This window comes from Bemisia tabaci, chromosome 10 (assembly GCF_918797505.1).
Source record: "Bemisia tabaci chromosome 10, PGI_BMITA_v3".
NCBI classification, from domain to species: Eukaryota; Metazoa; Arthropoda; class Insecta; order Hemiptera; family Aleyrodidae; genus Bemisia; species Bemisia tabaci.
Window position 1 is genome coordinate 35690901 of NC_092802.1, and position 26905 is coordinate 35717805.

Sequence of the window (26905 nt, forward strand, 5' to 3'; positions counted from 1 at the left end):
GTTAGTCTTCGTGGGTTTCTCTCGAATATTAATGAAATGAAACTGCTTAACTTTTTAGAAAATAATGATTTTATTCAAACTTGAACGATTTTGGCAAGTACAGACATTCGACAGATGTAAAATTTTGGACCAATATTGGCCATTGAAATAATTATAGAAGTCAAGAAATAAATGCCGAAATTAATGGGAGTGCTAAAATAGTAGGTAAAGTAATCGCTAAAACTTATATACAAATGCATAGGTACATTGAAAAATACAATATCTTTAAAACTAGCTTATCAAGTTAAAAATGCACAAGAACCTTACTTCTAATACCATTAATGAGATACATTTGAGTATTATCACCCGTACTTAAAATCGTCTAGGACTCACAAACAGGAACTTTCCGAAAGAAAATTATTCAGTGCAAAAATATAACAGCACCTATAAATTCACAGGAGTCAAAGAATGAGGTTCCTGTGACGTAATCAAATTACAAAAAACCTTCTATCTAACTGGTTGACGTCTCTAAGTCATCAGATCTAAAATTTGAACAATAAATTTTTTCCAGATCTTTAGCAGAAACTGCTCCTTTATTCGTGATTTGATCAAGTAACAGAAGCCTTATTCATAGTTTGCAAGAGAAAGTTACTTCTTGTTTGCATTTTTACTTCAATCTGACTAAATGAAAACACTTTTTTTAAGATGACTACGCTCGCAGCATCCCTGCTGAGGTTGCGCATCTTATTGTCAGAATTTTAAGATAGAAGTTTTCTGTACAACATAGTTTCATCTCTCGATATTAAAGCAAAATGTTCTTGTGATAGTCAATGCTTATCGTATCAAATTCAGTATATACAGAAAATACCCTCATACTATCACATGAAGGCTACATGATCGAGGTATCAAAAATCCTCTGCTTGATTTGAGCAAACTGTAATCATCGACAGTTTTTACTCTTCTCTAGTATTACGCTTCGTATGTTTGTTCTTTACGAGGATGGTACAAAATGAGGGTCGACACCTCTTACTGCCTTCATATTTTGTTCAATTGTCAGCTGTTGCTCTGAACCTCAAGCTGACTGAAAAAGTGATTGACTCGATTATTCATCACCTAAGCAAGAATCAGGACCTAGGAGTTAGCTTCAGAATAATACCAGATTCTGGTCGTAGAATAAGCTCGTTCATCAAGGTTAGATCTTCAAATTTCTCATGTGACTCAACACGATAGTTCCGTAAAATGGCTGACAGCATTGTTTTCTCTTCGAGGAGGGCAAACTTTTGACCTGTAACAGAAAGAAGTTTAAGGTATTTATTTTTTTTATGCAAGAATCCAGTATAAAAAATGAATTCTTAAAAATTTCTCTCATACTGCTGCTACAATAGACTTGAAATCTCATAGTTTAGATAATATTTGCGCTGTTATAAAGAAGGGAAAAGGTAAACATGTGAAACATAGCTTCCTGTTGACAAGAAAAGTAAAGTGATCATGAAACATCAATAAATGCGGTAAATTGCAGTTCTAGGTCTTTCAAAGGATACAAAAACGTATGAAAACTTCTCTATAAATTTTATGAATTAAAACTAAATATCCACACAGTAAATTTAATTTCAGTTGAAAATTATGAAATTAGGGACATATTATATGATACTAACCAATACAATTCCTAGGGCCAGCACTGAAAGGAACATAGGCGTAAGGGTGCCTTTTTGAAATTCGCTCAGGCAGGAAATTGTCAGGATCAAACTTTTCAGGGTTCGGCCATTGGTCCTTACAACGATGGATATGATAAATTTGCAAGTTGACTAGTGTTCCCTTTGGCACCTGGTAATTATCTGCAAGAGAAAAAAAAAGCATGATGATTTGAATAAACACTTTTAGGTCACTAATAGTGATACCTAGCTAAAGTTGTAAAAAGAACCGTTCAGAGTGATGCATCATTACGTCTAAAATCAAAGTAATTGACAACGCAATTTAAGGAGCTTTTTTTTTTTAATTTAAGTTTTTGAGCCGTATTTTTCGGCTTAACCCTTTTATGGTGAAACAGGTTTAAAAGTATGTGGATACTCCGGTAGGTAGTATTCATCCAGAGAATGAGGACTTCAAATTTTTAAACAATGAAAAAATTTTTAGGTATAGGTATTCTTTCTTTCTTTTCTCTCTGTTTGAGGTGTGAGTGACCGAAAATGCCAAGGCACCTCTATTATATAAATATATATACTACCACTTCTAATCCTACTACTAATATTTTAAAAAAAAATATTTTTTTTTTTTTTAAAAAGCAAAAGAACAGAAAGTATTGTTAATCAATCATTTTATTTCTGATCAATTTTGTTTATCTCAAAGAGTAGAGCTGCCTCCCAAAAATTTTACCCTCGAGTACGTTACCTATTTCAGGCGAATGAACTTACCAAAAGATGTATCTTCTTTCAATGTTCTGCCAATGAATGGGACGCTAGGGAAAAGCCTCAAAGAATCCTTGATGCATCTTTCTAAGTACTTCATGTCATTCAAGTCTTTCATTGTTGCAAGACGATTATCACCCTGAAAAATATTGTTCAGCTCCTCTGCCACCTTATCCTGAAAGAAAGAAAAAATTAGTTCCATATCATGCAGACCCACGCATCCAAAGATACTTACAAATATGAATTTCTTCTTTTCTCACCTAGGGCGTAGGAAATTTTCTAAAATGTTCGCAGGATCAATCAAAATATCAATCGCACTGCATATTGCCTATCCTCTAAATTCAAGGCGTTGACATTATCGCAATTAATTGCATTTTTTGCTTCAAAAGTTACTAGATAGAAATAAAATGAAGAACTCGCTTGGTTACAGAAAAGAGGTTCGCGCGCATAGGTATTTTAATTTTTTTATTACTCTAAATAATTATTCCGTTTTACATTTAAAAAAAAAAAAAAAAAAAGAAAAACCCTCTGTGCGCCGAGCGTTAGGACTAGTTGCATGAAACCATGAATATTGCCAAAGAACTCATGATCAGTACTGATTTATTACCGCAAATCGCTCTTTTGTTTCGAAATCGGGGTTGGCGACGCGTAAACGACCGGACATTTTCGGCCTTTTAAAGTCTCATATCATTAAATATAATCATAATTTATCATATTTATTTTAGCATGGATAAGTTCAGGGACATCATTCCAATTGATTTATCAACTTGGTTTTCAATCGTTTTGCCCTGAGTCGTTTATAACCCACGGCGACACGACTATTCCTTGAAATCACCCATTGGAGATTGCGAGACAGGTAAAAGAAAAATCCATTTTCGTGGCAGGTTGTGCAAATTGCCTATCCTCCCATTTGACGGCGCGGAAATTATCGCGATGTTTCGCAGTAATATACCTACAATTAATACAAAGTGGAAGAAAATGGAAATAAGTTGCAGTATAATTTTGTGTTGCGTTGCATAACCTGTAAGTTTTTTTAATGACCATAAATCGAGGTAAAATCGCGATTAGTTGGCATGCTCATTGTGAAAATTTCAACAGTTTAATAATATGAAACTGAAACTATACTTAAACATCTTTTTTCGAAAAAATGCAGTATATTTCATATATTAGTTTTATTTATTTAAGTATTCATGTGAGAATTGTTTCGTAAATTATTATTTACGTAAAATTATTAAGTTTATTATGCGTAGATTTGCAGCTTTCGTAAAGTTTGCAATGCCGCTAAAATCCACAGTTTTTGTTAATATTTGCAACGATGCTGAAATTGTCACATTTTTGCTGTATTTGTCAACGCTGTAAAATTTTGCACCTTTGAGCGACATTTTTAACGTTGATAAAATTTACAATTTTAAAGCAATTCTGTGGAGGAATTGTATTTTAAAACGTCCTGTGGAGGATTTTGGCTATTTTGATGATAAACGCGGTCAATTTAGCGAATTATAAATACTGCCGAAAAATTCGAGCCAGCCCTTCCCCCCGCGCAAAATATCGCGGTATAAGTGAAATTTCACCGTGGTGCATTTCAGGAATAATTGTCTAAAATCACGGAAATCGTACACATGTTGTCTGAATATCAGGGCCGGATTTACCTACTTGCCGCCCATGGGCCGCCTGTATTTTTCCGCCCCCTTCTCATTTGTTAAGTGAACGTGCTGGTGGGGGAGGGGTGTATGAGACGCGTTTACTCGTGTTGGACACATTTTTTGTGAAAGCCCTGTCAACACTAACAAAAGTTCACAGAACTATACGCAAAAGTTAAGTTCCGTAAACCCATCCCTGTTTGGACAAGGTCTTCCATTTATAACAAACGAACGAAAAAATTATGACAGAACATACATAAATGCGGTTTAATAATTTTAACTTCCGCCGCTGCGCGGACCGCACTGTGTCTGGCGCAATGCGTGAAGTATTCATGCAGTCTTGTAGGCGCTATGCGTTTCCCGCCGACCGCTGCTGCCCGCGGTGTTTGACACAATGCGTGAAGTATTCATGCAGTCTTGTAGGCGCTATGCGTTTCATGCCGACCGCCGTGCCGCGCCGCGCCGAAGGCTTCTCCTTTTCATCTCAGTCCTCGTCATCATTGCTCTCTAAGCCGCTCCGCTCGAGGTCAAATTGCGTGTTTGGTTTCTCTCTAAACTCGACTAATTAAAGGTGCTGTCTCTTGTATCACCAAAAGACGACAAAATTAGAAATTACTATACTTTTACTTTGACAGGTAATAAGAGATTTTGTCGCCTTTTCTCTTTTGTAATTTATTTTCTGAATCCGATTTTTTCTTCTTTTTTTGATACCTACATTCAAAAAGATTGCAAAATTTGCCGCCCCCTAAGTACATTTTGCCGCCATGGGCCGCGGCCCATGTGGCCACCCCCTTAATCCGGCCCTGCTGAATATTACGACTAATTGTAAATAGAAGAGATATCGGAATATGCCGCAACATATCGCGATTTTCTACTTTGAAAAATATTATTTGGGGATCTCGACGTTGTTGCCTCGATGTTTCGAGACCAATATTGTCACTCTCCGACCAAAGTATCACAAGCGCCATGCGACGCGACGGTTCAAAATTGCCTCTGCCATTAAGTATATTTTTTCTACAGAGAAATTGTTAGTTGAATCTGTTTGAAAAGTTCACTGAATTCTACCGGCAGCACAGAGAAAATTCAATGACATTTTCGGACAGCTTCGCTGAACAATTTCTCTGTAAAAAAATAAAATGACGGTGGACATTTTTAAACATTGCATGGCGCTTGTGGTACTTTGGTCGGAGGTGACGATATATTGACAGCCAATTTTCCATACAACATTATAAGTGTGCATCCCTTACATCAAGGCGGGCATAACCGAATCAAGCGCACTGAAGTTAAGGGATTCGAAATACTTACTTGATATTCAGGGTGGGATCCCAGCAGGAACAGGGTCCAGCAGATACCGGCTGTGGTTGTATCGTGTCCCTGCAAGAATGACAGAAATCATATACATCAGTCGCTGTTCGCTGTTTCATATTGACCTAGTCTAATGAGATTAGAATGGAGGAGAAGTATGATTTTCGATAAAATTTGAATCTCCAGGGTTGCCATCATTTCTTCATATTCTAATTCCCTGATTTTTTGCTGACTATTTTTTGCTTTTCACTGACTCCGAAATGTTCTAATTCCCTGACCTTTGGACGAAATCCCCCCTTTTTTTCTCTCCCCCCCTTTTTTTTTAGAAACACGCTGATTTACGCTTAACTTTGGACAAAATTTCCTTGTTCGGAGATCGAATCGTGAAAACTACATTGAGTAGCTGGTTAAAAGATGACAAACCTTAAAAATGACCAGAAAGGGTAAACAGTTGGAAGATCACCGATATGTTTTATTGATTAGTAAATGTACCAGAAATTCCCCAACTTTTCTCACAAATTCCCTGAAATTTCCCGGTCGTCGCAAATTCCCTGACTTTCCCTGATTTTACCGGTTTTCCAGTGGCGTGGCGTAAATGATCGATTATCGATATTTCCCCGTTTGAAGCTATGGTAAAGAGTCGATTATTAAGGTGTTCGCTGCGAACACCCTGTTCATCGATCCTTTCCCATAGGTTTAAATGACAGCTCAATCGATTTATCGCAAAGCACCCCACGCCACTGCGCTTTTCCAGACCGCCGGCAACCATGATAAAGGAAGCGGAGTGAAAACTCAAATTTTTAGCGTTACATAGGTATTTTATGAGTAGTCACTCACATCGAATGAAATAACTTGCGTAAGGGATGATCAAATTATTATTTTTTGTTACCAATCTCTAAGTTTTAAACCTCAAAATACGATTCGAGAACCAGATTCGGAATCAACGCGTCTGCATTTCGGACTAGAAACATGCAGTGAAGAACTTATACGACTTGTAGCTTAATGTGACAGAAAATTGGACTGCATTCTGCAATTTGGAACTATAAATTCTGGTTCTTCTGGAAAAACACTTATGTGCATAGCGAAACTAATGGTACATACGTTGTTCTTAAATCGGGCTACAATTTATAGTTCCAAATTGCAAAATGTAGTCCAATTGTACGTGCGTAAGACTTACCTCAAACATGAAAGTGTCAACTTCCTCTCTGATCTCAATGTCTGTGAGCGCGGACCCGTTTGAATTTTCTGATGCCTCTAGCAAGAGGTCCAAAAATGCCAGTCGTTTCTTTTTGCCTGCGGAGGAAAAAAATCATTGTTTTACTTTAGTGGGAATATAAAATGACGAACGAGTCCGAAGTATGTGGTCCACAGGTAGCATTTTGTAACGTAAATAGTGAGATGGAGTTGTAATTTAATTAATAGCCTGTTTTTTGCCACCCCCTTCTCATTTGTTTTGAAACACCAATAAAAACCATCAAGTGAACGTGCCGGAGGGGGAGGGGTGCACAAGACGCGTTTACCTACTCGTGTTAAGTAAATTTTTTGCGAAAGCCCTGTCAACACTACTAGCAAAATTTCACGGAACTTTGCGCAAAAATTAAGTTCCGTAAACATAGCTCTGTGTGAAAAACGTCCTCCTTGTATAAGAAATGAACCAAAAAATTAAAAGAACAAACATAAATGTGGTTTAATAATTTTTACTCCCGCCGCTGCGCCGGGCTGATCGCACTGTGTTTGGCGCAATGCGTGAAGTATTCCTGCAGTCTTGTAGGCGCTACGCGTTTCACGCCAACTGCTCCCGACCGACGCACTGTGTTTGACGCAATGGGTGAAGTATTCATGCAGTCTTGTAGGCGCTAATATAAGTTACATGTCGGCCGCAGAGCCGAGGGCTTGTCCTTTTCATCTCAAGTCCTCGTCATCATGCGCTGAGCTCCAGGCCAAATTGCGTGTTTAGTTCCTCTCTTAACTCGACTAATTAAAGATGCTGTCTCTTTTATCACCGAAAAACGATAAAATTAAACATTACTATACTCTCAGGAAAGAGAGATTTTGTCCCCTTTTCTCATTGATAATTTTTTTTGTCTGAACCCGATTTGGTTTATACCTACATTTAAAAAAATTGCAAAATTTGCCGCCCCCTAAATTTGCCGCCATGGGCCGCGGCCCATGTGGCTGTCCCCTTTATCCGGCCCTGCAATTATTGTAATTTTTTCATGATGAAACACCAATATTTTTACATTGAGCATTCGATCGATGAAAGCCGATTTAATAAAATAGGTGCCATGTATAAGAGGGGTGAGCAGTTTTTTGATGAGAAGAAAAATGGCAACTTCTTTTTTCAATACTTACTGCAATAGACAGTAAGATGAGCCCCTTTAATTCGTTGATAGGCAACACACAGAACACTCCTGTGCTGTTGAATTGATTTTACCATGAAATCGCTATTGCTGCGTGGGTCAAAGGTAAATTTCGTAAACTCATTACCACTTAGATGGTTATTGAACATATAAGGATAAGCCGAGGACTTATTCGATACGAGTTTCTGTTCGAGCAGTACAGTGGCCCCTCACCTTGTACTTTTCCTAATAAAATTAAAACAAGTTGCAATTTTCCTTTGCGTTTCAAATAATTGCCAATTTTTCGACTGACTGTTTGAGCGTATGGAATAGGCATTTATTGGCCGATTGTTGCAAAAGTATTTTAATTCCATGGTAAAAAAAATGCAACTTTATCTCAAAAAATTGCAACTCCATGTCAGTGTTTTCGCTGCAAGATGCCACTAAGCAATAGTACCTAAGTATACGAGTTTTTCCTGAGAACATTGCAGTGAGTTTTTTAAAACAATATCATCACTGTCTCCCGTTTTTATTCAACTCTTTCTCGGTAAGGACGTACAAAGCATTAGATGGGAGAAATCACGCATTTGATGTAACGAGGATGCTAAAAATTAAACATACAAAAGAAATTCAAGTCAGGGGAGGGTTAAGATATGACTTAATGTTTACCTAGTAATTCTGCGTCTTCGTCAACTGTTTGCTCGATGTGCTTTCCATTTGACGACGATCTCAAAGCTTTACGTTCCCTGATGACCTGCAAAACAAAAGAGAATACCTAATTAGGACTTGAAGATAAAAACAAACCGTTATATGCTCAACCGGCCTTTGAAAAGAAATAGAACGTACCTATTCATGCTCGCGGAAACAAAGCACAAACAACTTAAATCAAAAGGACATAAGTGCACAGGATTTGTGTTTTCATAGTTCTTTTGGCGTTTATTCGGTCATACATACTTCTTATTTGTGTTAAAACGTCCAACTGGAAAATTCACATCTATATTACAGTGTTTCAAAATCTCTTAATCTATTCTAATTTCGAGGAAGGAACCCAATCAACGCTTTCGCTTAAAATATTGAAGAAATTAATCCCACATGAGCAAGAAAAATCACGCAAATTTTCTAGTGGGGATGTCGGTCGGTCAGTTTCCTTCCAAATAATGAAAAAAGAGATGAAATTTTGAAACACTGTAATGTAGATGTGACTCATTAGCTTAACTCTAGCCAAGTTCGTCTCATTCTTTCGCTGAATCCTCTTAACGTCTCATCGATGCAGGGTCGGACTGGCTCGCATCTGAGGGCGTAGACCCTTGGCTGGTTAAAGGGGCATAATGTGATATTTCCTGGTAGGGCATTCACTACGTGGAGAGGGGTTCAGAAAATTTTGGCAAACTAGCACAAAGTTCACGCTATTTTCAGGTTCAAAGTTTATTGATCGCACGGAGTAAAAATTGCAAAATTGAACGTGAAGCACAGCATTGAGAGCTCACGCTTCGCGTCATCGCGCCTTCAATTTTTCAGATGCAGCACGGACGTCCATCAAGTATGAATAGTTGTATCTCTGCGCCGTCGTAAACACGCATCCTATCCCTTCCTCTTTTTCCATATTGAGTTTGTTTCCGTTTGTCTCATTCGTAATGGTGCTTCAAACACTACGTGAGTAATACAACTGAAGGTAGGAGAGATGTCTTCAGGCCTTTTTTTAAACTTTTCTCCCGAATCAGAGCGACGCTTCATTGACAGCATGAAGCAGAGCATTGAGAGCTCACGGTTCGCGTCATCGCGCCTTCAATTTTTCAGATGTAGCACGGACGTCCATCAAGTACGAATAGTTGTATCTCTGCGCCGTCGATAACGCGCATCCTTTCCCTCGCCTTATTTCCATATTGTGTTCGTTTGCGTTTGTCTTATTTGTAATGTTGCTTCAAACCAGAGCAGAGCATTGCGAGTTCACGACTCACGGCATCGCGTCTTACATTTTTCATATGCAATGTGGACATCCATCTTGCGCGAATAGTTGTATCGCGTTTACATTTTAGATGTCTCTTATTTTAGAATTTCGAGATAAATTTGTTTGCCCGAGCTATGCTATGGTATGTCCAAATCAATAGTCATTTGAAAAGGAGGAAATATGTCAAAAGGTCTCTTAAGAGGTCTATACCTAAAGGATGCGTATGTCTAAAAATCGAACCGACCATCGCTTCTAAGGGAATTACACATAGCGAATGAAGGAGGGGGATGATAAAGCTCCTGTATGTCAAGAAGAAGGTGAAAATTTCACAGAAAATTGTTTACGCTTCAGAAAGTAGTTCTTGGACCTCTGCTCACCACTATCATGCGTTAAAGCACCTTTCTTTACTCCTAACTCTCTCTTCTTCCGTTCATTTGAGAAATTTTTCTCACATATTCCGTAATTTTTCTTCTTCTCCTTATTTTGCTATCTGTAAGAGGGACGCGTTTTCGGCGCGCAAAGGGGGCGTATCTGCCAATGGCAGATTGGCCTTATGGCTAGTCCGAGCCTGCGTCGATGACTGAAGATTAAAAATGCCAATCTCCAATTGCGACGTCGAAAGTCTTTGCTCGTTTTTTTGTATTGAAATTTTCTTCACTCATTGAAATATATTTACTTATTAATAACAGAGCGAATCCATAATTAGTTTTCTTTTGAAAAAAATAAGTAAAGAATAATACAAAATAATTTGAGATGATTGGTACACTCAGTCGTTGATTACAAAAATACAAACTCTGAGCTCACCTTTTTTTTAAAACCCTTTTATTTACTTACCTACACAGTGGTCTTGAGGCAAAAAAAATGCTACAAAAATGTACCAAAAAACGGTTTGCAGGGGGTGAGTCTATGATACGTGTGGACTTAAGATCGCGAAAAATCAAAATCTTTTCGATTCTAATCGAGCTTTTCTTAATTTTCCTTTTTTTGTTTTTGATTCGCCTTCAACCACGTCCGCAGCAATTGTTGTTAAGAATATGTTGTGCGTGCTGATCTCAGCTCATTACATACTTGACTCTTTGCAGGCGTTTAATGTGCGAAAGAACTACCTCGTTCGTTCTCCAATAGATAGCGCTACTTGCGCACATGAAACGCCTTCAGAGAGTCGAGTATGTAATGGACTGAAATCAGCACGCACAACATATTCATAACAACAATTGCTGCAGACGCAGCTGAAGGCGAATCGTTCAGTTAAAAAAAGAGTATGATGGGAAGACTGCGTGTAACGAGATGGTATGTATTCGATCGACATGAATCGAACGAACAATAAAAACGTGAATGAAGCAACACCGATTCAATGGACAAATAGATTAAAAAGCTGATCAAAATCAAGTCTCGAAATCAAGATCAGCTAAGATTTTGATTTTTCGCGATTTCAAGTCGACACGTACCATAGACTCACCTCCTTTAAACCGTTTTTCGGTATATTTTTGTCAATTTTTTTTGCTTCAAGACCACGGTGCCTACTTCAGAAAAGAAAAAAAAAAGGGTAAGAGTTATCTAAGAGTTTACATTCTTATAATTGACGAGTACGTGTATCTATTGTTTTAAACGTTCACTGTTTAGAAAAACCTATCTTCACCGAAGATATAATCTGAGATCTTAAAACGCAGCAACGGCGACACGAATTATTCGACTTCAGCAATTGGTCTCTCATTGTGATTTAGTTCACACCTGGCTTACGGCTATCACCGATTCCTCGGATGAATAGAATCCAAAAAATTGGGAAGTATCAAAAGCTAACGACAAGAGTGCATAGGTTTGAAATCGAGAGGACTTGGTCATTTGAAAAACTGTCGAGATGAGGAAAAAGGGTGAAAAGTCTGAATGAAAGTGTATGATTAATTGCATGCCTGGTTTTTGCAGGCGCTTTTTGCGCAGGGATCAGGCAAAGATATTTCGATCCCTGATGTTAATTTCATTTCATCACCCGATGACGGCTTGGTTTCAGCAAGATGGCCATGAAACTAGTTACTTAAATCTTCAGATTTTTAGAGGAGCAGTCTTGCAAAGAAAATACGCGTGCTATCGTTTCATTTAAAGTTTTCTAAAACTTTAAATGTTCTCCAGTAGTCCGTTTTGTTTAATCCCACAATATTTTGATGTATGAGTCTTGAATTTATAACTTCTTACCTTTTTTTCCAAACTCTTTTTCGCTTTTTCACAGATTTCGTTAGTTCACTAAAAAATGTCAATTAATCTTCTGGACTTGGAATATTTGACGTCATTCTTGCGCTAATATTGACATGCATTTTACAATTTTTTTAAGTACCTCGCCAACTTGCACTTTTAGGAGCCATCGCATAGAAAATGACATTGCATATTTTTAAATCGAATGACTTATTCAAATAAGCTTTATGAGTTCATTTTAATAAGTTAAATTTTTTGGTCGAGGAGTCAGTAAATTACTAAAAACAGCGGGCCGATTATTGAAAATTATAGACAAAGCTATAGATAAAGACGACAAAAGGGATTTGGAGGGATCCTATTGGTGGAAGCAGGTTGTGGCAATGGACATAGGAGGTAGGTAATAGACTAACTAACGGCAACCCACTGAAGAACCGACAGTTAGTCCATCATTTTCTTCCTTAGTCTATAAGAACCAACCATGTCAACCAATAGGATCGCTCCATACTTCTTATGTCTTCTTTGTCTATAGCTGTGTCTGTCAATTTCAACAATCGACCCGCTGAACTCTTATTTGTTGATAGTTACCCTGGTTGTGAATCCGTGGAGCACGCTTAGACATTCACTATAACGTTTACCGTAGTCAGTCATATTGAAAACTAAATCAGGCCAAAACCATGGTTGGAAGGACCGTTTGAGGGTGAGCTCACTGATACTGAAACAAGGAGGGGCAGAGATAAGTAGAAATATAAAATATGTCGAAAGGGTCTACCTCCACCAATACTTTCGTACTAAGGAAAAACGCCGCACGGTGGATCGAGTCAAGGGAGGAGGTCGGACAAAATTTGGAAACTTTCAACGCTTGTAACTCCGTTTATACAAAATTTTGAGGTTCTAAAAGTGGTTTCATCGGTCTCCTCGTAAAATTTTCTTCTACAAGCACCCCTTGAAATTTAAATTGTGACGAAATAAACATACATATTTTCAGTTTTCGTCAAAAATTCAATGTCCGACCTCTCCAATTGACTCGATCCACTGTGCGCCGTATGAACCCTCAGGCGTTGCCAAATGTTTTTTGATAAAACAAGAACTCCCTGGCGAACTTACGAATATTTTTCTTCCAATTTTTCAGGGGATTATTTTAGTATTTTGATCTGAAGTTCCTGAAAATTACAAGGAAAAATATTCATAATTTTCCTAAAAAATGAACATATCATCGAAGGTAACTTGGCAACTCTCAAATGTTCAAACGTCGTTCTTCCTTAGCTCGGCAGGATAGTGGGCAATCACGCAGGACCACTAATAAGAAAAATGTCCAAACCCACCTGAGCAGACACTTAATACGAGAAAATGGCGAAAGAGAGGGGAAAAAACAATTTATTTTTAACAACGCAAAAGCCATTTTTAGCTGCTGAAACAATGAGCCAAATTTTTAGCTGCTGGAAAAATAAACCAAATTTTTAGCTGCTGAAAAAATGAGCCGAATTTTTAGCTGTTTAAAAAATTCACTCTGCCTTTCACCCGGCAATCAATTAGGCGTTTGAAGAAAAATCGAGCGAGAATAAAGGCCAATTAAAAAATAACAAGGTCATCTCCAGAATCAGCAACTCAAAATAATTAATGTTCGTCCAACAGAATTTGAACGCAATTTTCCCCCTTCTTTTTTTGGTCCTCGATGGCGATAAAAAAATCATAAATCATAAATCTTGAGTGCAAATAATGGTATATTTTTACTCCTGCAAATTAAGACGTGAAACTAAAACGAACAATATGTTTACTTCCTAATAGCGTCCTTGAGAATTAATATTGGGGTGTTCGGAAATTTCATGGAAGAGCATCAGTTTAGAGAACCCATACCAGTGAATGACCGACTATCGACATTTTCCCATTTGAAGCTATGGTAAAGAATCGATTATTAAGGTGTTCGTTGCGAACACCCTATCGATCGACCCTTTTCCACAGGTTCAGATGGCAGATAATCGATATATCGCAAATCACGCCACGCCACTGACCCATACTCGGTTCTCTTCGGGTTTATTAATTTTTATTGTTTACAAATTCGTATTTTATACGTTTCTTCGCATAAAAACATTACAAATTGCTCCTCGACAGTATCACGACAGAGGCAGACCACCGAGCAAACATTTTTCCCTGGCCAACTTTTGAAATATTCATGGATCGATAATTTCCCCTGTGGTTTCCCGTCAAAATTGTCCGACGTAAGTCATCCCAGCGGATTTCCGCAGGGTGGGCGGGTAGGGTGAGAGGGATGCATGGACAAAAAAATAAAAGTACGTAATTGTTTCATTTCTCCTTCAATTTCTCAAGCTCATGTGATAACCACATCACGCTGAACAGGCTCGAATATGTGGACCACATTTTGAAATAAGGAACCAATATTTCTGGCACATTTTAGAATTGATGTATGAGCCATTGGTTTCCGTATGCAGAAAGGTGCTTTTACAGAGGAATCGGAAATAGTTACTTACTCGTAAATAGCTCTGACGTAATCCGAGTCGGTTTTTTCTTGCGCGTTAATTTCGGTACCCATAGCGGTCTCTGCAAAAGGAAAGAAATTAGAACTAAAATTACGAACAATAATGATCATCGTCATAAAATTAAGTAAGTCTATGCAGTCCATATTTTAAGAGAGAAAGAGTAGACCATAATATAATTTTCGTTAATGCTGATTTATTAGTACACTGCCGCGTTGAGGAAAAACGTCGTATGAATCTTTAGGCGTTGCCAAATTCTCTCTGGTAAAATACGAATTTATTGGAGAAGTTTTAAATATTGTTTTTTCAAACTTTTCAGACTATTTAGTTCGTAATTATATTTAAAATAACTGAAAATTTCGAGGAAATACATGCATAAATTTCGTCAAAAATACATGTTTTATTCGCGGAATTTTGGCAACTCTCGAATGTTCATAGAGCGTTTTTCCTAAGCACGGCAGTACAGCACCGAAATATTATTAAATTAATAGTTTCGATATTGTACCGAAAAAATCATACACCTGCAGCTTTGGCTTGTGATGTTACAAATTCCCTGCCGCACTTCATTTTTCGAAATACGAATGGTCATCGTTTTTGTTCCGAATTCCATCCTATCCGTCAAAATTTTTCTTTGAAAATTTTGCAAGTAAACGTCAAAATTATTTTCCTCAATGGATAAAAAAGTCCAAACAGAGGAAGACTCATTAAAGTAGGTTACTGAAAACTCTACATATCATGCTCAAGTACCGTTTATTACGATTTTAAGGGCGGGCAAAATTTTAGTGCATTTAAATCATGCATTTCTCGGAAAATTCCTAACGTCGCGATGAAAATCAGTACTGGTTTACTTCATCGCACTATAGGCAATGCTGGAAATAACTTAAGGTGTAAAAGAAATAATTGAAGCCTTAGTTGGTGTCGCATGTAACTGATACTAAAAAAAATGTATATAATAACGTCTGGATGCAACTATTCGGGCCCTATGGATGTCCGTGTTGCATACGAGCGGAAATGAAGGCGTTTTGACTTAAGACACTAACCGCCTCACCAGCGACGCTCAGTGGAGCAAGTCAATGAGAGGGGTCATACAAAAGGAGGAAACATTAAGAGCTAATATCAATGCTAATACTGCCGTGCTAAGGAAGAACGCCGTATGAACCCTCAGACGTTGCCAAGTTTCCTCCGATAAAAATCGAATTTACCGGGAAAATTCAGAACATTATTCTCCGAAATTTTCAGACAATTTTGTACGTAATTTAATCGAAGACATCTGATTTAGAGGAAAAATATGCTTAAATTGCGTCAAAAATACATGTTTTATCGAGGGAAATTTTGGTAACTCCCGAGTGTTCATGCGGCGTTTTTCCTTAGCATGGTAGAATACAGAGCGCACATGTTAAAGAAGTGGTTTTATTGATTTTTTCGTACAGTTTCCCTCGAAAAGCACCCCAAACAATTTATAACTAGAGGTGGTGAAATAAAAAGTTTGATGACCACCCCACAAGTTAGAGGGCACTAATTCTGCAAAAGCTTATAACATCATCCAAATTCATCCATGCTGAAAATAATAGCCTGACTTATTGATCCAATATTTTTTAGAGTTATACGAAGTGGTAAAACATCCAAAATTGTCAATCAAACTTTTTGACCTCAAATCGGGGTTTTTCCTGTTCCGAACAGTTTGATTTTATGGCACATTTTGTCTGACTCAATCACACTTATGAGTTAACTTCTCTTTTCTATGCCCTCAATTTTCTTACCATCCCCCTCTCACCCCAAGAAGCAGAGGTTGCAAAAACTTGCAACAAAATCGTTTGATTCGTGCAACTAATAGATTGATGTGCAGATTGCCTACTCCTTACCTGAAGGAGCTATCATTATTGGAACTAGTTGCAATTAAGTTGAAACATGTTTCAACCTCCAAGTATTGCTGGTTGCCTATCTTAAGATATTAAACAACTTTGGTGCAGCAATTTTGCAATGTCAGCAGGTTGCAACTTCGTCTTCCGATCGCCGAAAATCGGCACTTATAGACTAAAATTTGACAGAAAGTTGCAACTTTGTTGCAACTAATACCAACATTGTTTTAACATTTTGCAACTTTTACATTGAAAAATGCTACTTGGGACCTCCGGCGGCGTCAACCATCTGTATTTTCCGGAGTTGCTTGGGAGAAATTATTTCGATTTGACTGAGAACAGTGATACTCACCACAAATGATGTCGAGAGCGCATCTGGTGATGAAAGGATAGATGTCGAAAGGTTCATTGTTAGCTTTGCTCTTGAGTTTTTCGACCAACAGTTGACATTTCTCGACGAAGACTTCCTGGAAGATGTCCAGGATCTTGAAGTGGAAGGTTGGGGTGATCATTTTCCTGTGTGAATGCCACTTGGCTCCTGCAAGTTAAAATCTCGTTAGTTCCCTTGTTAATGATAGAATATTGCCAATATTCAGGGTTCCAGTGGCGTGGCGTGCAATATATCGATTGATCTACCATTTAAAACAGGGGAAAAGGATCGATAGACAGGGTGTTCGCAGCGAAAACCTTGATAATCGATTCTTTACCACAGCTTCAAAGGGGAAATATCGATAATCGATCATTCACACCTCGCAACTGCAGGGTTCCCCTCCCGGATCCTAGCGGCCGGTGGCGATTTTGCAAGTCGGCAACACTGCTTCCCTTATTTAAATCTATAAAAAATATCGATTTTAGCTGCCTCGCCAAGAATCGATTTTTTACATACATTTCAATGGAGGAAGAGCAGTGTTGTCTAATTTCCAGAAATTAGCTCTGCCTTGTCGAGGAAAAACGGCGTATCATAACTTCTTCTGACTTTAGCCATCAATATGTCAATTCTTTTTTTCTTCTGCGAGAATCTTTAGATCACTGATTCTAAAACGCTGATTCCACATCAGTGATTTGGACTACATATTACAATTTGGTAGTACAATTTCTGGCGCACCTGTAAAAACACTTGGTAAAGGTACAGTGGTCTTGAAGTAAAGGAAAAAATGCGACAAAATGTACCAAAAATCGGTTTGCAGGGGGTGATTCTATGGTGCGAGTAGACCAAAAGTCGCAAAAAATCAAAATCTTGACTGATCCTAATTTCGAGACAATGCAATTTGAAATTTTCATCGTAAATGCAAGTTTTCTACTGATTTTGATCCGCTTTTTTATTTATTTGTTCATTGAATCTCTGTTGATCGGTTCACGTTTTTATTTTTCCTTCGGTTCATGTCCATCAAACACATACCATCTCGTACATGCAGACTTCCCATCATACTCTTTTTTTTAAACTGAACAATTCGCCTTCTGCTGCGTCTGCGGCAATTGTTGTTGCGAATACGTCGCGCGTGCTGATTTCAGTTCATTACATACTCGACTCTCTGAAGGCGTTTTATGTGCGCAAGTAGCTCAATCTGTTGGAGAACGAACGAAGTAGGGATTGATCGATTCGTTCAATCTCACTTCTGCTGTTCTCCGACAGGGTGCTCTACTTTCGCACTTAAAACGCCTTCAGAGAGTCGAGTATGTAATGAACTGAAATCAGCACGCACAACATATTCGTAACAACAATTGCTGCAGACGCGCGGCGAATTGTTCAGTTACCTAAAAAAAAAACAGAATGATAAGAAGTCTGCATGTAACTAGAGGGTATGTACTCGATCGACATAAATCGAATGAACAATAAAAACGTGGACCGATCAACATCGATTCAATGGACAAATGAATGAAAAAGCAGGCCAAAATCAGTAGGAAACTCGCATTTTATTATGCAAATTTCAAATTGCGATATCTCGAAATTAGGATCGGCCAATATTTTGATTTTTCGCGATCATAAGTCCACACGTGCCATAGGGACTTAAATTAACGTGGACGTGACATATCTTTACTTTTTGATTCAGCCTACAAAAGGACGTAAATACACTCTGAGATGAGTCCGAGAGAGCATTGAGTTAAATGGACGACAGGGTTTATCGCGAAGTGTCGATACGTCCTTATGACAGGAGGGCGGCAATTTGTCCGTTCTTCTTAGGGTGCATGTTGAACGCTCTTACGTCAAAAATGCACAAAAAAGAAATGAGAGGTGAAAGAGAAATGAGACAAACCTGTTCCTGTTAGAAGCCCTGTCCCAAGCCACGGATGGAGGAAAGTGTATACTAGAGATTTGTCGATGTGTTTCGAACTTGCTAAAATGATCTGGAAATCACAAAGAAACAAAATGATGTTAGAAACGAAAATTTTAAGAATTATTGATTATTATTGTAATTTTTTTTTGGGGGGGGGGGGTGACTAATCGTCTCTGAACATTGACCATCCGTAGATTCAGAGCTTTTCAATTTTCATATTCTCGATACAGCTTGGAACATCAGACTAAGTATGTGAATTTCGCTTCAAATTTTGTCTAAACGCTCCCTAGTATGTATACCCTTCAGAGCCTTCAGGTCAAAGTTTTAAGCCAAAAACTATGAGCACAGTGAAAATGATGCAAGTATCAGATTGCGACGTTGCGAGCCTTAGCTCATATTTCATATTTTTAAAGAAAAACGAAAAATCAGTTTCTATTGAAAATTGGTGTGCATTTTCTATGTTCATTTTAAGAAAATCACACAAAATTGCAAAAAGGGATTTCAATTGGTTTTCTTTGAGGAAATGAAATATAATCGGAAATGTATAAATGTAGCAATTGAAACACGCATGTCAGCATTTAAGTCATTGTCATGCACACTCATTACGTGTGCCTGAAATGTATTGTATCTAAAATTGGCTACAGCGCCCGCAAATTTATTTGCGTCCTTCTGAAATTCGTGACTCATCATCCTTCAACTTTAAAATGTCTCTAGGTGTCAATTGTTGGAATTTGTGGGCGTTCTTGGGGCCGAACGATACATAATTGATATTCCGAAGCCACCGTACAGTTATCTAATTTTCATGTACCTCCGTATCAAGAAACGTTTTGCTTGAATCCATCACCTATTTTAGAGGAATTTGATATCTTGACCTTTAAAATAGGTAGATCATAAAACAGACGTGCGTAATATTCGTTGCTCCTCGGACGTAAGGGCGTATCTCGATTTCTAAATGAGCCCCAGAGAGCATGAATTTATATGTAAAACAGGGCTCACGTGGAAATTGAGATACGCCTTTACGTCAGAGGAGCGATTATTTTTGAGAGAATAATTATCACCATCGACGCGGAACTCGGGGAACCCGCCAGAAAAATTTTCGACACCGTGCTCAAGAGCCCTCATTATATCCAAGTCATCATCTATTGGTTCCATTACACTAAAAGTTTTACATTTTGAGATTTTTCTTATCTGGGTAATTTACCTCTGCATGCTCTGGCCTGGTTATGTGTAAGACAGCTAACGGGCCCTCCCAAGTCCTGAAAATTGGGCCCCATTTCCTCGTCCTGTCGTCAAATATTTTGAAAAATTCTGGAAAATATAAAAACTCAAGTGAATTTCAAACAAACAACAAGTGACAGGAGCAACACTGTGTTTTCTGGATAAATAATTGAACTGATAAAGCGACTTTTAATGCAATAAACTTCAGCTGGTGTATAAAGTGTAACTCCTTTCTACGTTTGTCTCTCAAATGAAGAGTGGGTTCAGAATGTAGGAGGAAAATGTTATTAGTTACTATAGTGTTTGGATTCCTGAAGAGCATTAAATTCCGACTTTAATCCGATTAGAATCCGATTTTAATGCTCCTCAGGAACAGGTGCGAGATTTCGGACGGCATTAATTGGACTGCATATTGCAATTTGGAACTATAGATTCTGGCTCTTCTGGAAAAACACTTATGTGCATAAGGAAACTAATAGCACGTACGTTGTTTTAAAACCGGGCTAGAATTTATAGTTCCAAATCGCAAAATGTAGTCCAATTGACGCTCAGCAGACGTAACCGCTATCCAACCTTCTGTTACCGAAATATTTTGAGACTATACAATACTGGAATTTTTGCAATAAAATCGTAATTTTTTGCGTTGAAATTGCGATTTCTCCAAAGCATGAAATAGCAAAATTCTTACATCTTTTGGTTTTTTTTTAAAAAAAAAACCCGCTTTTATACGCTCAGCCGATCTCAAAAAAGATTTACGTAATTTAAAATGCAAGGGAAAATTACAACTTAAGTATTCTATGCAATGAATTTTCTCTTTAGATGATGAAACGTAACTACACCTCAGCGTCGCAAAATTTCCACCCGCAAAACTGTATTTTCACGAGAAAACTGTTGAAAATTTTTACTTGAAAATTTCTCAGATTTTTCCTCTGAAAATATTTAAGAAGCAACAAAATTTCGAACAAATTTTTTTATTATTCATAACCGCGAAAAAAATTAAATTGTTCGAGAAAATTTTGCAAGCTTGTGAGTGAAGTTACCCTGGTAAAAATTGGCGATAAGAGCTGCGTTTCAAATACCATAGGAATTCTTATAGCCGGCTAAAGAAGGCTACAGAAAATCATATAGCTGGCTGTAGAATGCGGAGAAAATCATACGGCCGGGCTATACGAAGCGATAAAAAATTATGCAGCCGGGCTATAGTTCCTATAGCCGGGCTTCACACTTTATCGCCTGGCTGTTGCTTTTTCGCCATCGATCATAAAAGGCTATTAGAAATTGTGTAGAAATTCGTGTGCTTTGGAAATCATTAAGTTTGATACGGAACCACCTTAATATTTACAAAACACACGTTATATTTTCCTTTAATACATATTTTTTCATCAATTAAAACGAGAATAATCCATACAGGATGTGCAAACATTTCAAAATCATGAGTTGAATAACGCTGACTCCGCCAGATTAAACATTACAGCCTAACACGAAGCGGAGCGGCGACGCACTGGCGCCTACAAACCTAACATGGATACTTCACGCATTGCGCAACGCGTGAAGTATCCCTGTTAGGTTTGTAGGCGCCAATGCGCGTTTCGCGCTGGCTGCCCGCCTGCCGCACCGCAGCGTGCTACGGCGCTTGAAGCAACTATTTCACACCAGAGGTATTGCACAGTATCATACGAAACTGAAGGCGCTCTAATATATTAGGAATGGCAGGCATCCATCAAAAGTACGGAGCTTTCCTCGCAAAATAAATCAAGATACTACGGCCCATAAAGAGAGCATTGGTCCAAAAACTCACTTTGTAAGTCCTAGCATCCGTAATTAGTGACGTTTAGCATACACTTTATCGCCTGGCTGTGAGTTGCTTAATCGCCATCGGCTATAAAAGGCTATAAGAAATTGTGTAGCCGGCTATAGAAGCTATTGGAAATCTTACAGCCGGCCGTAGGTCTATGGTATTTTGGAGCATAGATTCTACTGCAAATTTTTACCAGGATAGAAGTTAATCGCAGCTATATACGTTGCTTAAATCTTGTTTTATGTGAAATATTGGCTAAGAAACATGTATTATGTGTATGTATAAGCCGCTTTTACGGCGCGCTAGGGCGCTCTCCACAGGAATCTGTCATGGTAGAGATCCTCGTAACATGTATTATAATGTTTAAATCGTACCCTATTACTGATCGATTATTAATAAATTGCAACTTGCGCTACTTGGGCACTGGTACACGTTTTGGAATGTTTTGGTACATGTTGGGAACATTTTCAAATTCTCTGCGGAAATCATAGATAGAGAGGCTAGATTCAGATGCGGATCCAGCAATTTGGCAACATCGGATTTCCTTTATTCAATCCTATACTACATAATTGATTCTTGTCGGAGTACCTGGCCTCTCCAAGAATCGATATTTTTCCAGTGGTTTAAATCGAGAAAAGACAATGCTGCCAATTCGCTGGGTCCGTCAATGGAAAAATCATACTAAAATGATGTTTTGAAGGCGGTAAAAATACTTACGATTTCGTGGCACTGCGAGTTCCAATGAATTTCCGACTAGAGGGTATTCTTTTGGACCGGGTAACTTATTCATCGTTCTGACGAGTTGTATCCTTTTATTAGCATGTGTGAAAAAGTACATCACTATAAACGCTAAAAGCGTGGTTGTCAGCATCAAGGTAATCAACTCCATTTTCTGTAAGAAAATGTACGTATAATTATACAATATGTCGGAGTAAAAAATAAAACAGGATAAAAGAGAGATAAGCAAGAGCGGAGCTACAAAATGCACAAGTGCACGCGGGTGCAAAGATTTCCTTCAAAAATGTGAATATGCAACCCCTTGACACTTGTGCTTGAATAGTTGCTTCTCGAAAACCATGCGTTGCTTGAAGGAGCTTTTTTAATCCAGACCCTTCCAACGCTGAACGATGGGTGTCCAGACACAGGTTCGATGGGATTACGTGTTCGGAATTTCAAGAGCAATTTTGCGGTCTTGTTACATTTAACTTCCGACGAAATTCGAAAATCTTTCACCACCAAATCGGATATTCGTCTCTTAAAGGTTTGGATTTAAAAGTTTGAAAGAAGTGAAAGGTTTAAAATACCAATTAATCGCGATTCTACTAGAAACGGATTGAACTGGAATCAGCCTAACTACATTTCATGTTGCCTCATTTGCTCTCATGTTTTATTTTCTAACAGGGAACTAAACTCGAGATTGCCAAATTGTGTGGAATAACCTGGATAGTATGGGGAAATGTGCCGAATCTTCAGCACAATCTGGCAATAATGACTAAACTATACGTATAACGCCTAAAACTTCCCGTAAATGTATAGTGTTTTTTTTGTTTTTTTCCCCATGGCCAGGAACTACATTTATAACATTTTGAGTCAGAGTGTTGTTTGGTTTCCTCTTAAAAAAAAATAAAATAAAACGTGAAGGGAAATCAGGTGACATCTTATGTAGTTAGACGCATTGCAATTCGGAAATACACTTCATGGCTTTTACGTAAAAACATTTATTTGCACATGGAAACTAATGTCACATATCGACGGTACAAGTCGGCAATCACATAACTCGTTTGCGGTGTCTGAAAATCTCCGCAACTATGTTATTTTTTTAAAGGAGAACAAATCGACATGATTCCTTGAAATTTTTGCAGAATTTTCCTCGCACATAGAAGAAAAATCACGGCAGTTTTAAAGAATTACCGTTGAGTAGTTCTCCGTTTAAAAAATAAAGTATGACAGGAAGTCTGCGACGTCGCAAACCGAGTTATGTGATTGCCGACTTTCACCGTCGATATGTTGTTTCTAAAACGAGCTAGAGCTAGTAGTACCTCGTCGCAGAATGTATTCCAATTTATCGTCCGATTTAAACAGAGAGGTTAATGACATGAGGTTATTCGTACTCTTGCGAAAGTAACAGAGAATTTTTTCACAAATAAACGTATTTATGCTAAAAACAACTATTTGCGTAGGGTTTGCGTGCAATATAGTTCCTTTTGGTACGAATACGTCCAAATTATCTTCCTCCAGGTAGTTTTTTTGGCATGTTGGAGTTTTTTGCCAACGTGCGTTAAAAGTGCAGCATAAATCTGAAAATCTCAATACGGGAAAAAGCTCGTATGAGCACCGTTTTCCCTCAAAGAGATATGCTGTTTGGTGCAAGCTTAGTTTTATTCATAAAAACCGCGAAAGTGTCGACTCGAGGTCGAGGATGGGCGTAAAAACTGGCAAACCGGTCGATCACTGCCAAAGTCAAGGTTACGGTGGAGTAGGTCAGGAGTATCGGAAACGCTGCTGTTGTGAGATTAGCTCGCATTATCTTGTTGGATATGCAGCGTATTTTTAAGCGCGCCGCGCCGCGTCGATTGACCCCGGTGGAATGCACCCAACAGCTGTTCCACACTACTGATAAGAGATAACGGGTCTTTGATTCCACGGAGCTTTTTACTATCCTAGACTGCGCGGAGCGGAGAGGTATGAATGAAAAACGAGACAAGCGATGCTTTTTCCCGCGTTTGAGTGTCCCGTTCTGTACAGAGTTGCTTTTGCCCCAGTGGCGCGGCGCAAAGTGGATCGAGTCAATAGGACGGGTCGGACAAAATTTGGAAACTTTGAATGCTTATAACTCCGTTTATACACAACTTAGAGGTTCTAAAAGTGGTTCCATTGGTTTTCTTGTGAAATGTTCTTCTGAAAGCACCCGTTGAAGTTCAAAATGTGACGAAATAAACATGAAAATTTGTAGGTTTAGTAAAAAATTTCATGTCCGACCTCTGTAATGGACTCGATCCAGTGTGCAGCGTGGCGTGCTTTGCGATGTATCGTTCGAGCTGCTAATTAAACTTAAGGAAAAGGATCGATAAACAGAGTGTTCGCAACGTACACCCTAATAATCGATTCTTTACCATAGCTTCAAATACAGAAATATCGCTGATCGTATAGTGTTGCTTTTGCCCCAGTGGCGCGGCGCACAGTAGATCGAGTCAATAGGACAGGTCGGATAAAATTTGGAAACTTTAAATGCTTATAATTCCGTTTATATATAACTTTGAGGTTCTATAAGTGGTTCCATTGGTTTTCTTGTGAAATTTTCTTCTGAAGGCACCCCTTGAAGCTTAAAATGTGACGAAATAAACATAAAAATTTGCAGGTTTAGTAAAAAATTTCATATCCGACCTCTCTAATTGACTCGATCCACTGTTCTGCGTGGCGTGCTTTGCGACATATCGTTCGATCTGCTAATTAAACTTAAGGAGAAGGATCGATAGACAGAGTGTTCGTAACGGACACCCTAATAATCGATTCTTTACCATAGCTTCAAATGGGGAAATATCGCTAATCGAACATTCACGCTTCGCCACTGCACTGTTTTGCCCGTGTAGATGAGACACGTGCGTTACCCTATTTTTCCCATAAATCGTCGCCTCTGACGTAAGGGCGTATCTCTCTTTCCGCATGGGCTCCAAAAAGCATGGATTTACCTATAAAAGAGGGCCACGTGGGAACGGAGATATGTCTTTACTCAGAAAGGCGACAAAATTAGGCAATGACCCACATAATGTGCGAATTATTCATTGGAAACGCATTGCACTTTTGGGCAACATCTTGCCATAAGGAACAAATATTCATTAAAGAGCCATCTGCATTAGGAACGTAATGGCACTATTCGTTGTCTCCCGCACGAAGGAACGTAACTCCATCCCAAGGTTGCCAAATTGACTCAACAATTAATTTATTTTACAAAAATGTACGTAAGCAATTTGCATCCAAAATATATCTGTTTTTTTGCTTCGAATCTGAGAAAAATCAGGGAAATTTTCAGTTAGAAATGCCCAAGATTCTCTTGATTAATAAGCAATTTGCGAGGGGAAATTCGGCAACATTGAAATGGAGTTACGTTCTTTCGCTCGGGAGACAACGTATTGTTTCTGCAATGAGTCAGGAATAGTATGTTCCAAATTGCAAAATGAAGTCTATTTGGACGTTTCTGCCCAACGGAGCTATGTGCTCTATGACGTGAGCCCTGTTATGCATACATTCTTACGGGTCTCAGGGCTCATGGCTTGATGCACATAGTTCCGTTTGGCAGAAATGCGTCCATTTGTGAAAAAGTTGCGGAAAAAGTCGTCGGTATAAACTCAAATCGTGCAGCACAGTAAAAAATAAATCCGTTTCGAACTAAAAAAATATAGCTTTTTAGTTTTCGATGCTAAACCTTTTCTAAAACTCCAAAGAACATGTGGTCGAATTTCCTACCCTTAATTCGCAACTTTAATAATGCTATCAGCGATTAAACTGAAATGTTATTACTCATAAAGCTAGCAAACTGTGACCGCGTTTCTCTCGAATCCCTCGTTTTTTATCCGCATCTTTAAATCACTGTCAGAGTTAATTTTTGGAATTTTAGAGTGCCTTTTTCACCAAATAATGCAGATTCAACCCCTTTGAGTTGTAGTATAGCTAGTTCTCCCCATCCCCTACACCTACAGTCACATCTGGCCATAATTCATCAAACAATTTTTGAAACTTTAACTACCTTCAAATTATTATGCAACTGTATCAATTCTGTTACTCCCCTACAGCATTATATTGATCGACATTGAAACGTTTCTTTTGAAGAAATATGGACAAAAGTATCAGAAAATATTGTAGAACTTTAATCAAATTTTCAAAAAAATTATGTTACGTTAATTTTGAACAGGCCCATAGTCTCTCGCTTTCTCCCGCCAAAAAAACACGAAATTTTAGTACTTTGGACCACGTGCTTGAAGTTGAGTTCTAATTAGGTCTTCTTGAAGCAAGATAACTTCAAACCTCTTTTCCTCTCTTTTAATAAAATATGACTTGGCTTCTCGCTGCCACATTCAACACATTTCTCACTGATAGTTTTAGACAATTTTTCGAGTAGGTACTTACGATGGAATTTTTTCCCGGTCATGCAACTTGAAAATCACTTACTTAAAAACGACACAAATACTTTAAATCTTTAAAAATCGACTGGGAATATTTCAAACCGGTTTGGATCCAAGCACATCAAGTTTTCAAAAATTACACGATCCGGCCCGCACGGCAAGGCTGACCCCGAGAAACTAAAACACCTCGTCCGTCAAACAGTTTGTCGTGTCCGTCAGCCCCGAATTTCCGATCGATATTGTCCTCGGGGCGATGCTTATCGTCATATTTATTATGATCCTAGGCCAGATCCTCGATTGTTTTCGCGTCTCCCCCGCCATCGTCCCGGCTGCACTTTG

At 38.3% G+C, this 26905-nt stretch overlaps 1 protein-coding gene across 2 annotated transcripts; it reads right to left on the minus strand.

Moving 5' to 3' along the window:
- Positions 1-51: 51 nt before the first annotated feature.
- LOC109033250 (cytochrome P450 4C1) lies at positions 52-26819 on the minus strand. 2 transcript variants are annotated; one of them, XM_019045778.2, is made up of 13 exons: positions 26571-26819; positions 22164-22338; positions 19632-19738; positions 18410-18500; positions 16507-16692; positions 14290-14359; positions 12389-12515; positions 8338-8422; positions 6507-6622; positions 5330-5398; positions 2391-2559; positions 1635-1814; positions 52-1264 (listed from the first exon to the last, which is right to left on the minus strand). In XM_019045778.2, exons 2-13 carry the CDS (start codon positions 22333-22335, stop codon positions 1104-1106), a joined length of 1533 nt encoding a protein of 510 aa, XP_018901323.2. In that variant the 5' UTR covers positions 22336-22338; positions 26571-26819; the 3' UTR covers positions 52-1103. The 2 variants fall into 2 exon arrangements, with proteins under 2 accessions (XP_018901323.2, XP_018901324.2); XM_019045779.2 differs by having other exon boundaries at positions 26567-26819.
- Between the last annotated feature and the right edge of the window lie 86 nt (positions 26820-26905).